Below are 14,134 nucleotides of genomic sequence, written 5' to 3'. Positions count from 1 at the left end.
CATTAGGCTGAATGGAACTGTGGGTCTTAGTATGACTGGCCCCTTCTTCTGTAAACACTAACCAGGCTAGAATTTCCAGTGCTTTTCATCATTCTAGTATTCTACTTCCTAATTACAACAAGGCATAGAGAAATAAGTCCAAATTCTAGAGACCAACCTGAAGATAAGAATAGAAATTTTTAAAATGTATAGAAGTACTTTTACATTGGGCATAACAAATTTGGGAGCTGAATTTAATTCAGTATTCATCTTCCCAACCATATATGGTACCATCTTTAATGAGACCAGTCAAGCGTAAGAATGTGTAATATTTAGAACCTCAGACATTATGTCACCACAAGTTGACAAAAGCATATAATTCAATTCTTAGAGAAACTACTCCTGCCACCCAGGTGATTTTAAAACTACGGAATTTTGTAACATTTGATCCTATGGATCCTCACAACATCCCTGTGAGGTAGGTAGAAAATATGTGATACTTTTCACATTTCCAACAGAAAAAGCCCCTGGTGTTGAAAGGGATGACCTTGAAGAAACAAAGCAACTGTCTTTCTCATTAACCAGTTAGCTTCACTAAACCAATAGATACATTTTCCTTTATTAAAAACAAACTACTATAAAATCAAACCCTCCATTTCCCCCCAAAAAGAATCATTGTAGTTTACCAGTAATCTTGTTAAGTCGAGCTCTCTTTGCCTGAAATGAGTTGCCTTGATTATTTTTCCTCTTGTTTGATAATGTGCTCTCTGGCTGTGGAAAGACCATCTTTGGAACGTTCTCTACATGAAGTCCTACTTTTAATAGAATATATATATGAGAGTTTATCTAGAATCCAAAGTTAAAACACATGAATATTTTTAAAATAGCAAAATAAATACAAAAGATCTGCACTTAATTTTTTCAATCTAGTGCTTGACACAACTTTAAAAAACACAAATCTCTCTAGACCAACATATTAGAAATAAAAAAACTACTAAGCAGTTATGCTTTAGGAAAGGAGTGACTTACTGCTTTTTCTGTATTATATATTGAAATGCATGCAGAAACATTTTAAAGGCTAAAGAAAACAAAACAAACAAACAAAAAAACCCACACAAAAGAAATCCCAAAACCTACTTGGTAGAAGTTACAAATCAAATTCTCAATGCATTTCTATTCAAGAATACTGAGGGTAACCATTATCAAGCACCCATATTAGGCCATTAATCTTCAGATCTGTAAGACGCTAAAAAACTTAACCATCATATTATGCTAGGAAAAAAATCCTAATAATTTCAACACATGTTCAAATTACAGGCAGCCAAAGGATTTGACTTATTCACTATGTGAGTTTACCACTGCCATAGGGAATGAATGTAAGAACATATTTTGTACCAAATGTTTCACTAGATGTGGGCAGATCTTCCTTCTTCTCAACTTCTGGTGTGGCTAGAGAAGCTGAAGTTTCTTCCTTTTTTGAAGGTACTTTAAACCATTTTCTCTCATCTTTCTCTTTATCTTTATTGCTGTTAGCGCTAGTCCGAGGTTTGTTCCCTGTTTTATTCTTGGCTGCAGCTGCAGCAGCTGCTTTGACTAAAGCTATCCAATCCTCCAAAGGAAAAACACAAAACATGTGAAGCATTAAAAATTAATTAAAATTTAATTATACTAATGAATAAAAACATGTATCACATTTTCAAAGCTATTTTCACTCACATGCACACAAATATAAAAATCAAATTAACTACATTTACAAGGTAGATCATCAACATGGTAGATTATCAAATTTAACAATCTAATCGGTTATATGATCTTACAGAAAATGGGAAAATATTCAATATCAAATACTCTTTTGATGGAATAAAATCTAAAATATAAGAAAACCTATGACAAATGTGGAATATTACATGACAGTCTACCTTAGGGTTTAAACGTTGAATTATGTTTCTTCTCTATAATGCAACAGATCATAAAAGTAATAAGAAAAAAAAGCTTATGTTGTAATTCTGCAAAGATTAAAAGAAACATATAGTCAGCCCGCCCTATCCTTGGGTTCTGCAGGCGTGTATTCAACCAACTGCGGATCAAAAATAGTTGGGAAAAAGAATTCCAGAAAGTTCCAAAAAGCAAAACTTGAATTTGCCATGCTCTGGCAACTATTTACATAGCATTTACACTGTATTTACAACAATTTACATAGCTTTTACCTTGTATTAGGTATTATAAGTAATCTAGAGATGATTTGGGAGCATGTGAATAGGTTATATGCAATATTGTGCCATTTTATAAAACGGACTTGAGCATCTACAGACTTTGGTATCCATGAGGGTCCTGGAACCAATCTCCTGCAGATAATGAGGGACGACTGTATTACCACTGAGCAAATTACTATTGCTTATTAGGAAGAATGTATCACCCAAGGTAAGGTCAATTTCATAGAAATCAAAGTATGATTTTATTATTTTTTAAAGCTTTTAAAGTTTGGATACCTATTTATCACAACAGCTTAATATTACTAGTAAAAAAAAAAAAAAGAGCTACTTGACTTGACCAAGGTAAAGTACACACTATCAGACTCCAGTTTAATTTCCCTCCCTCTACAATTTCCTGAATCTGTATTAGTTACCATTCTTCTGAGATGCAAATATTTATATTTCCTGTGATAATTTTTTTAGTTTGTGGCTAAATAATTTTTACTGTTTTACTTTTAACTAAAAACACTTATTGTATTATGGAAAGATGTAAAGAAGTGGTACTAACATGTAAATTTTCACAAAGGCTCTTTTATAACAAATATTTGTAATATCTCTACAGAGTTAATCTTCAACTGATGACTGATGCCACTAAGCTATCAAACAGACCATTGATTCAGACTCAACCAAAATGTGTAATACGTTAAATTCTTAGTCCAAGCAACTAAAAACAATTTCACAACATCAAATGCATTTAATTCATGGGTTACATTAACAAACATAGGCCATTAAGCAATTCAAGTTGATGACTCCTCAGTCTTGAAAATATATGGCAGAGACAATAAGCCATTAAAAGCAAACATACAAAATCTGTCTCTCTCTCCCCCATGACTGAAATGAACTGAAAACATCATGCGATGTTCTACCTAACACATTCATTCACCAATTTTCTATTGGATACCCTATTACATATACCAGGAAACATGCTAAGCTAATAAAAGATGCTAGATGAAAACCCCAGGAACCCACTGGCCTGGAGTGACCACATCTTTGCTCCTGCCTGGAAGACACTCAATATCCAGATTTCCCCGTATTTTAAACTACATCCCCAATGCATGTCTTATTAGAAAATGAATTATGACAAAGTTGTGAAATAATTTTTTTTTTTTTTTTGAGGTACGCGGGCCTCTCACTGTTGTGGCCTCTCCCGCCGCGGAGCACAGGCTCTGGACGCGCAGGCTCAGCAGCCATGGCTCACAGGCCCAGCCGCTCCAGGGCATGTGGAATCTTCCCGGACTGGGGCACGAACCCGTGTCCCCTGCATCGGCAGGCGGACTCTCAACCACTGCGCCACCAGGGAAGCCCCGTGAAATAAAATTTTATATCTCTAGTTTGTAAAACCAAAGAACAGCAGATGCACCAGTATTGTCCAATCCAAGTTTTACTTAGAACCACCTCCTTTTTTAGTCCTGCCCATAACGAACTGACAGGCAAATAAAATTAACTATAAGACAATGTGACAGGAGAGACAGTAGAGAATAAACAAAATATTACAGGAGAACAACAAAATTTTGCCTGAAGAGAAACACTAGTGGAAGGCTTCAGGGAAAATGATAAATGATTTGAACCCTAAAGTAGGAATTTGCTAGGGAAAAAGGCAAAGAACAAGAAATGGACACTCCAAGCAAAAGGAAAACCATTAAACAAAGGGGTGGCAAAGTGTACGCTAATAGGAAAGAGGGGTTTAAGGTCAAGGAGCAATCTGGGTGACTTAAGTATCATGGCTAAGTTGAGCCTTGAGACTAACATTTAAGTACAAGGAAAAAAGCAACACCAATGAAAACAACTTATAGAGTGCCATCAACAAAGCAGAAAGAAAAACAGGAGTAAGTACAACAGGCAAGCAAAGGCAAGTGATAATTCAGCAGAGATCATATGTTTGCAGTCTTATTAAGAACAGGGCATTTAATTCTGGGTTCCACATTGCAAGGAAAATTTTAAGTTGTTAAGAGAAATGCTAAAAGATGCCGGGGATAAATTCCATGCCCAGTTGTTTTCTCTCTCCAATAAAGAGAAAACTAGAAGAAAGAGATTCATGCTGTACTCTTTGAAAGTGAAATTAGATAAAACAGTTCTTGATCACATGACTTGTTAATCATGGGAATTGCTGCAGTTGCGTGATTAAAGAATTCTCCCATTATTTTGTTCTTCCATTTTTTAATTGGAAAGATTCACTATCAAAAAGAACTCGTGTAGGGACTCTGGCGGTCCAGTGGTTAAGCCTTTGCCTTCCAATGCAGGGGGTGTGGGTTTGATTCCTGGTCGGGAGCTAAGATCCCACATGCCTCGGGGCCAAAAAACCAAAACATAAAACAGAGGCACTATTGTAACAAATTCAATAAAGACTTTAAAATGGTCCACATCCAAAAAAATCTTTGAAATAAATAAATAACTGGTGTGATCCTTCCATGAATGAGAACTAAAGATGTTTCAAAGTTTCCTGTAGATAACACAGAGCACTGCACTATAATGAACACTATAATGAAATCGGGTATGAGTTCAGTCACTCTGCACACTATGGTTGAGTGAAATTTTCGGTAAGTCATTCTCTAAATTCTGAATTCCTCAACTGTGAAACAGAAATATCAGCTATACCTATGTCAAAGGATTTGCTATAAGAATCCAATAAAACAATGCATACAAAAAATGTTCTAAAAATGGTAAAGGATCTTATGAGCCAATCTTTAACACTAGTGAGTTACAGTGTAAATTTTATATCAGCTCACTCTCAAGAAGAAAAATAGGTGAGAAGAAGCTACAGAAAGTTTAAAGAAGAACATTTCCACACTGCATTTATTTGATTCCTTATCCTTTGCTGGTTTAATAAAAGAAATTTTACTGTATAGTTTTATAAAGGAATTCTCAAAGGACTCAAAATTTAGATGATAATATGCAAAGTGGGATTCTCTTAGCACGGCCCAAACACCTGGTTTATTAAGACATTCAAAAAATAAGAACATTTTATAAAAAACAATTCTACAAATGTTTTGAATATGCTCGTAATTAAAAATTATGAAGAAAATGTAAAATTAAAGGAAATATACTACTACTATTTTCTTCTCAAGTTTGTACTTGACATTGATTTTAATGTTAAATACATCATGGTGTGACTAGAATACTAATTAAAAATAAACATCCAATACATCCAAAAAATTAATTTTTACAACTTATTATTTTACCATGAACCAAACTGGCTCAATGTCTCTTTGGAAAAAATAAAGTTTCAAGGTTAGTGCCATCTCATAAACATTCGAATGACTAGAATGACAAAATAATATTTTTAAAGCAAAAAAAAAAAAAAAAATGAGAATTTTAATTAAACAGGTACTAACTTCCCAATGTTTAAATCAATCTTTCCATGCAGTAACCAAGGAATCACACCACTGAATGCTTAAGAGAACATTTTATTTATACATACAAGTAGGAAGACACAAAGCAATTTCACAATCAAAAGCATTTCCATTTTAAATGGCATTTCCACATTAATTGGGGGAAAAAAAAACTCTGCTAGCTGATGATTTCAAAATTATATTTTTGAAAACCACATCACTTAAAACACTCACGCACTTCTCAGAAAACATCAAAAATAATTTTTTTAACTGTGATAGTCTACGTTCTAGACTACTAAATATATACACTTGACTGGAACTGACCATGTGATTTCAACACAGTTCAGGATGATATTTTTTACTGCATGTTATGCAATAAATATGTAGCATATTTCCATATTAGACATTTTTATAGATCACTTTCAATTTCTTAAAATTAATTGTAGGTCCAGGTGCTGAAAATCCCAAATAACAGCAGAACATAAAAGAAAATATTTTAAATTTCTACCGGCACCTTTTCTTTCCAGTATTTCAGGAAACATAATCAACCATAATGGAATTATGGTTTTAACTTCATCCCAGATTCTCCTTCAAATGCTTACCGTTCATTCTTGCTTTGAGCAGTGACAAAGCATGTAATACACTGCTTACAACATATAACTCAGAAAGCCCTACCTGAAACAGCCTACAGAGTGTCAGGTAAGCGCCTTTTGAAAGAAGATTAACGACTATGATTTATAGAAGAAAAGAAGAAGATAAGAAACTCAATATAAAATTTTATATTAAAAATTAACTTTCTAAATGATACTATATACCAGGAAAAACAAAACAAAATTAAAAAAAGGCACTTACCTCACTTCCCATAGACTGGTTACACGATCCAGCTGGGTCGATAGGACAACACCAGCTTAGTGGATGCTGGGATTTCACCTGGAACAGAAACTAGTGACCTATAACTTTAGCAGGTCTAAAACCAAAGAAGCAAAAATCAAGTGTATAGTTTATTTTACATTCTAAGCTTCTCTTTCTTGCTGCTATTTGGGGCTATCAGCACATAATCCTACAATTAGTTCACTTTAAAATATATATATGTCTGTATATATATATTTTGATCAGTCACCATTCAAGAAAACATCCCTGTGGGTAGCTAGGAATGCTGAACACTCTTACCTGCCCCTTAGCATCCTCGGGCATGGCTTTAATGTGCATTCTCTTTAAACAACGAATAACTCCATCATAAAACTGAACTGTGAAAGTTCCTGAAATGGGAGTGAGTCAGCATCATTAGAAAATACAATTCAACCTTACAGCAACACATGATATAGAACAAGTAATGCCCTGACAGAAATAAACACCCTATGATTGCAGTAACTGCAAAGACACACCCCTGCTAAGGACCCCACCAAGTTTACTGAGTTTATTGTCTCTTCCCCTGTAAAAATAACTTTGACTTCCCTTATAAAGTACACGAATTAAATCTTGATAAGTTAGTTGCATGTAATTTTGATTTTTACTGGAGGATTTTAAACAATTTTAAACTGGAGGATTTTATAACAATTTAGGTATATGTTTAAATAACATATCAGGTATGTTATACCTGAAGAAAATAAAATCATTAATTATAAAAATGTATAATATTTCTAAGAATCATCATTTGTTCTCTTTGAAAGCTTCTAAATAATGGAGAGAAAGATCTGCTATAGGGAAAAAATCATTTTCTCAGGAAAGGATTATTCCTTTGCAAGATTAATTAACTGGCAAAGAAGAATTATAGATTCACAGGCTTTTCAGCTAGAAAATATACATATCATCTGCATACCAGTCTTCCTGTGCAGATAAGAACACTGACTTCCAGGGAGGCGAAATGCTGCATCCAATGACAGCTAAGCAGCAGCCCAGCCATTAACTAAAAACCCTGATTCCCCTGTCTTTCCCACTGAACGATTCTGCTTTTAGGACTCAATATTCTGTTTACATGGCTATTTCAAAGCATATTCACTTTTTGTTACAGACTCCATGCTTTCAAGTCTTTTACAGTACTATCAGAAAATATATCAGTTACGTAGATTTTATACTTATGGAAATTCCAATGTTTTTCTATCATTTCCTATACAAATGAGGGCAGAGTGCCACTTCAAGTAAACAGATACTTGACCTTTACGAAAGAGGTATAAACAATTGGCGCCAAAGCCAATAAATCTACGCACAAGGATTTTTCTTTTCTTTGTAATTTGAATAACACCATTGATTTCATATCTTTCTATAATTAGCATAATGTACAAATCACAGATATAAAGATCTAAACCCAAGTTATGAAAACAACTGATGAACTAAATAGCAAGAATGTGAAGAATCTGTGAAGACTGTGAGAATGCCAAACCACACGAACCCCTTACACCCCAACATGCTTGCCCCTGTCCTCCTCTCCTTCTTCACAGGGCACTGCCGACAGCAGCAGGCTCTTCACTACGCAGACCGTGCATTCATCCCTCCCTGCCATTGCTCACACTGCTTCAGCTGCTGTGATGCCGTCCTCCTTCCTAACTCCAGCCCACTCTTCAAGGATCAGCTCTTCAAATCCCACCCATAATATGAAAACTTCCCTGACCACTCCAATCTACACTGATTTGCCCCTTCTCTTCAACTTCTCTAAGACATACTACATATACCTAAATGTTCACATTTGTTAGTTTTGTTTAGCTTTTGTAGTGAACAGAAAACTCTTTGAGGGTTTCCTTTTTCTTTCTTTTTTTTTCGGGGGGGGGGGGGGATAGTGGCAGGCGGCGGGGGAGGCTCATCCACCATGTGGGACATACAGAAAAATGACCAAATTAATACTTCCCATGGAAATTTTTTAAAAACAAGTTATATCTGCCAATATTTCACTAAGGGCTTACTCAAAACTACTGCTGAAATGGCAGAGGCTGCAATCAGTAACATCACTCTTCCACTGATGTAAGCTTAAATTTCTATATAACATGCCCATGAACAAACAGAATAGAATAAAAAATGAAGGTGGTTTGTTTTTGTGCATGTTGTATGTGTGTATGCATATACTGGTAAAAGAAGCTTTAAGCATGGAAGAAAGGTCCCAAAGCTCACACATTTAAAGAAATCTCTCCTAATGATGAGAGAGCATTGTTTAATTTTGCTTCGCTTTGTTCCATTTTGGGTAGATCCTATTAACCTACGAAACTGATTCAATACTTCTTTTCCTTCCAAAAATTGTTACTGACTGCCTACTCTGTGCTGGGCTCTGGACTAGACACCTGGGGAGCCAGTGTGAGTTAAGACACGGGAATAAGAGCTCCATAACACAGCTCTCCAGAAGTATTAAGTGAATAGTGATTTAAAGGCCCCACTAGAAAAGAAGTAACCTGCAAACTTAATAACTGAGATGTCCCTCAGGTGACCAGTAATAAACTCATAGCCATATTTGTTATTTCAATTAGGTAAACCAATAAATTGGACCTTGGCTTTTGTAAAGTTACATTATCATTTCTAGCTAGACAACTATGATTTACTTTTTTACACCTAACATTTTTAAATATATGTCTTTTTAAATGTTTTCCTCTTCTATCTTCTCTTACCTCAATTTTTCTCATTTTTTGTTAGTTTAAATTCTCAGCTTAAATCCCTTCCATGCTTCCCATCACCTCCAAGTAAAATTCAAATTCTTTAGGAAGACTACAGGATACTTCACATGCCGATCCTTGCTTCTCTCTCCCACCTCTTCTGCTATTCTACAACCTTTAAAGGAATCCTTCATTCCAGTCACATCAAAGATTTGCAGTTCCTTAAAAATGGCATGCCTTTCTACTATTCTTTTGCATACACCATTTCTTCTGACAGAAAAACCTTTTCATCCGTCCTTTTCTAGATAACTTGTGTGGCTTTCAAGATACAGTTTAAAGTACGTATCCCCTTACTTAGGTTAAATGCCCTTCTTGCAAAGAAGTTGTCACTCAATGTGTTTTTTTCTTTTTTTTTTTTTCGGCCATGCCATGTGGCTTGTGGGATCTTAGTTCCCCGACCAGGGATTGAACCCAGGCCCTCGGCAGTGAAAGTGCTGAGTCCTAACCACTGGACTACCTGGGAATTCCCTCAATGTGTTTCTTTAGTAAAAAGAATGAATGAGTGGTCGAGTTTAAGAAATAACTAATAGAAAACTAATGTATTTTGGAAAATATGCTTAGAAGTATTTCACGACTGTTTTAAATGAGATTTTAAACAATTTAAAAAATAAAATATTTAAGTATATTTCCAATAATAATTTAATGCCTTTCTAAATTAATGCCTTTCTAAATTAATCTACAATTTTTAAAATTCATTACCTGTCCAACAGGTTCTCTCATTTTATGCCACACTAACACACCTGATTTCTGTGGTACTTTCAACATTTCTGATAAGTTCAGTAACTTTTGCTCAGTAGTAATATTAGATACCACAAAAGGCTATTTAATTCTCAATTATCTACAGAAATCAAGAAAAAAAGAGCAGGGAGAAAAATGCAATAAAGGAAATCCTCAATTGATAAGTTCTATACTCTTTCCTCAGAAAACTGTACTGTTTCACTTCCAAGTTGAACTGATTTGAATTTTCCTATATCTTTAGCACTCAGGTTGAGATCTTCATAAAATAACTTAGCCAACAAACTGGAAACAGAGAAGTAGAAATAAAATGCATATAATATAAGCCTGTCAACTGAAAGCTGAAAGATTTTAAGCAACTATTTACCTCTATTAATTTAAACAGTCTATTTAGGCAGTATATTATGTATCATCTTATTGTATACAATATATAACATACTGGATGCCCCTAAAAAAGAGTATTATTAGAAGATTCATTAGGTAAAGTATAAAACAAAGAGAAGCAACAGCTATATGTAACAATTTCATACATTAATTAAAATTAGAACTATAGTTAAATTTTACTATAAATCCCATTTTAATTCTCAGATCATTCCAAACACATACCTTCTTTGTTAATCGCCTCAATCTTGGCAGGGTAATAGCGACAGTCTGTCCAACGAGCCAGAACTTCTTCTCCGGCTTTAAAATCCTATTTTAAACAACTTTCAAGATCAATACCATGTATAATAAATAAGCACTTCCTTAATAAAAAACAAGCTTTTGTAAAATTTAACAGAATTCCTTTTAAAAATACATCATTACACATCTGGCAAACAGAAAAGCTTGCTACTTACAAAGAAGTCTTCCTCGTCTTTTAGCCCTTCTTTTCTTAATGCAGGTCTCTCAAGGGGTCTCAACCTATTGCTATCCCAGTAAATCCACTCATCATAACGATGACTCCAGCGCTCAAAATGGACCAACATCTTGCCCTCCTCATAGTCGATTTTTTCAATTCGTGATGGATACCTCAAAAATAAAAAGAGCCTTCATATCAAAAGAAAATTCTTACATTTGTTTATACAAAGTATTAACTGAAATACTGCTTACTATTACAACCATAAACAAAACAATATGGATCCATATTTTTAAACTACTGATCAACAAAGTTTGCTTTATTCTTTGTCTTTTCTTTTTAATGACTGTTCTTAAGACCTAATGAAATAGTCTGATACACTCCCAGTGGAAATATAAATTATATAATTTAGAATATAAATTGTGCTGTCTTGGGAAATAATTTGATAACATGTATCAAGTGCCTTAAACATATCCCTCCTTTTTGACCAAATAATTCCAATTCTGGAACTATATACACAAAACATTTATAATAACAGAAAGCAGAAATCATATGATTAAGAAAACTGAAGACTGTCTATAACTATACAAACAATGGTATATCCACTGAATGGAATATTATATAGACTTTAAATGTAATGCTTACAAACGATTTATAATGTAGGAAAATGTAAAAAAGTAGTACTATGTTCACTAGAATTATAAGTATAGAAAATAAATTTGTCTAGCAAAAAATATCAACATGTACATTTATCTCTATACGGCAAAAAAAAGTACTTTCCCTTTTCTGTTTTTCTACACTTTCCAATATTTTATAATGAGCATCAATGACGGTAGGGAAAGCTCAAACCTTCAATTTAAAAATATAAAAATAACATCACATTGTTCTGTCTTCATGTGTGCTGATTCTCTTATGATGAATTCCAAAATAAAAATTAGTTAACTTGAAACTTTTAACACAAACAAGCCCTCTTCAAAAAAAAAAATATATATATAGGCCTATTCATTCCTAATGTACTGTATTAAATGTTCACAGTGACTCATCAGAATTCAACAGCAGCACATGGTAGGTGATTCAGCCATAGAGTTTATCTCATACTTTTGCTGGGTTTTGATAAATCTCAGTTTTTTATTTTCCCTGTGGAATAAATGTAAATTTATATTGTTAACATAAATTTAAATATAAAGCACAACAGACCTCACATAACTTTGAAATCTAGGCACCGACTACTACCTGCTTCACATATCCCTCATGCTGTTCAAGGCCTTTTATGCGTCTCCAGAGCCCTGAATTGTTCCTGGTATAGCTTCTTTCCTTACTTCAGTCTAAGGAACTGAACTGTTTGGAGTTTCCTCAAACACAACAATGCACTGTCAAACGTCTGTGCTTTTGTACCTTCTGTTCTTTCTGCCTGGACCTAAGCTGCCCTTCCCTTCCTCTGTACGCTCATCATTCAAGACTTGGTTTAACATGTAGTCACTTGTGTGAAGATTTCCCCAGCTCCCCGCCCCCTGGTGCTCTCACTTGCACCCGTCTCATCATAATCATCTCTGTGCACGTTCCTAAACTGTGTGCTGCGGAGCATTTACAGCCCTTGAGACATTAATACGTGTGACACAAAAAAAGGGTCCCATGGTCAAATAAGCTAGGAAAATACTGGATTAAATAAACCGTTTTCTTTACTGAAAGACTTCTTGGTCCTGCCAATAAGACAGAAATAAAGCATGCACTATTATCAAACCATGTCACCCTTTCATCACAAAGTATTTATGAACATTTCCTGAGAGAGTAGAGGTCTAAGGAACATGATGTTAGCAACTACTCTGGCCTGTGAGTTTCGGGGACTGAGTCATGGCCACCTTTGTACCCCCAGCATCTTCACAGTGACAGACACACACTGGCTACTCAGGGAATGCTCGGCATGAATAAGAAGTGACGTTAAAGAAAGAAAATCTGCACATTTCTTCAGAACTAAGAAGGCTGTCGACCCAATTATAACCTTATGTTAGATCTTAAGACTTTTTGAGGGAATAGGTGTGGGTAAGGAAACGTTCTGTCCAAGAAAAGCATGAAAACAAGAAAACCTAGGGGATTAATATACTCCCTGAGGTGGATATGCCGATTCCACTCACTTAGAATCAGTGCTGTAATGCTTGTCTTTTGCAGTGTTGCTTTGTTTTTGCTGCTTTGGTTTTTAAAACATAAAAAATGTCAGGAGCATTAAGGGAAGCTTAGAGATACGGCTGCCCTTTAGTTTATTTTTCAACATTCACTAGCCACTTAACTACTATAAACAGATGTTCTATCAGTTCTAAGTTTCTAATTTATGTGTTTATTATCACATCTTTCTGATTTTGAAAAAAAATTGAAGGTTTATTCCATAAGTTCCTTCAAATTCTAAATGTACACAATTAAATGGTAGGTTAAAAGGAAACATAATTAACTCTTCTCTTCAAGGAACTTAGCTTAGTGTTAGATGAAGAGAGAGCAGCAGAATATTGACAGAGTCATAAATCAGTCAGGCCCTATGTTCTTTCTTTACTGAGCATCAGCTGATTTTTATATGCCTTATCTCATTAGATCCTGGTAACCATCCAAGGTACAGATAACACAGTCACCATTTAACAGATGAAGACTGTCCAAGGATACACATGGTAAGAGTATTCAAAGTCAAAGCTAACTGGCACAAAAAGCCTACAGGATAAATGGGATAAGGCCTGTATCAAAGTAATTATACCATACATGGTAAACTGGTAAGTATATATAACATTTTTTTTCTCCTTTGTATATCAAGCTTTTATTTCTGAAAAACCATGAATATTGAGGTGGACATATAATAACAATTATTTGGTAGGGGCCCAGATGTTATGCTTTTGACATAGCATGAGGTTAATGACAACATTACAGCAAAGGTATCTAAAAAGAAAACAAAAATTCTTGCCAGAGTTGATTCTCTCATTAACAGATTTCCTAACAAATTTAGTTAGTTCTTCCTGAAGATAGTGAGCAGTGGGATACTAACTTCATGCTAATTTTGACTATGATTTCTCTCTGCCACTATATTTTTTTTTGTAATTTGAATATACTTTATTTTTTTCATTGATGTATAGTTGACTTTTCAAAAATTCAACATAAGATGCTATAATTAATTGTTCAGAGAAAATTGGAGCATTCACTGAAGGTTCTTGGGAGACATTATGTTGGTCTTGGTGGGGAACTTTAAGGATTTAGACCTAATGAACATGGTACGAAGGTAAAGTTTATACATAAAGCATTGCTCATTTATTCAATCAATGTTCATTTACTTAAAACCATCATGTGACTCAGAGTTAAGCAATCGACCAGACAAGGAAGATTCAGACAAGTAGA

General features: G+C 34.5%; 1 protein-coding gene across 15 annotated transcripts in view; it reads right to left on the bottom strand.

Moving 5' to 3' along the window:
* Positions 1 to 14,134, bottom strand: part of PHF20L1 (PHD finger protein 20 like 1) — a 78,517-nt gene that overhangs the window by 49,494 nt on the left and 14,889 nt on the right. For 7 of the 15 annotated variants that reach the window (XR_003438382.1, XM_027132512.1, XM_027132498.1 and 4 more), the window contains 6 exons: positions 10,767 to 10,938; positions 10,537 to 10,621; positions 6,731 to 6,819; positions 6,413 to 6,502; positions 1,375 to 1,588; positions 666 to 794 (listed from right to left, as the gene is read on the bottom strand). Coding sequence is in view for 14 of the 15 variants with exons in the window: in XM_027132512.1 (XP_026988313.1) it covers positions 666 to 794; positions 1,375 to 1,588; positions 6,413 to 6,502; positions 6,731 to 6,819; positions 10,537 to 10,621; positions 10,767 to 10,938 (779 nt within the window). In the remaining variant the exon portion in view is untranslated. The remainder of the gene's footprint in view (positions 1 to 665; positions 795 to 1,374; positions 1,589 to 6,412; positions 6,503 to 6,730; positions 6,820 to 10,536; positions 10,622 to 10,766; positions 10,939 to 14,134) is intronic. The other 8 variants (XM_027132509.1, XM_027132510.1, XM_027132508.1 and 5 more) reach the window with 5 other exon arrangements.

Source organism: Aethalodelphis obliquidens, unplaced genomic scaffold (assembly GCF_003676395.1).
Source record: "Aethalodelphis obliquidens isolate GAN/ISIS:26980383/991018 unplaced genomic scaffold, ASM367639v1 scaffold41, whole genome shotgun sequence".
In the NCBI taxonomy this organism is placed as follows: Eukaryota; Metazoa; Chordata; class Mammalia; order Artiodactyla; family Delphinidae; genus Aethalodelphis; species Aethalodelphis obliquidens.
This window is presented reverse-complemented; position numbering and strand designations above follow the sequence as displayed.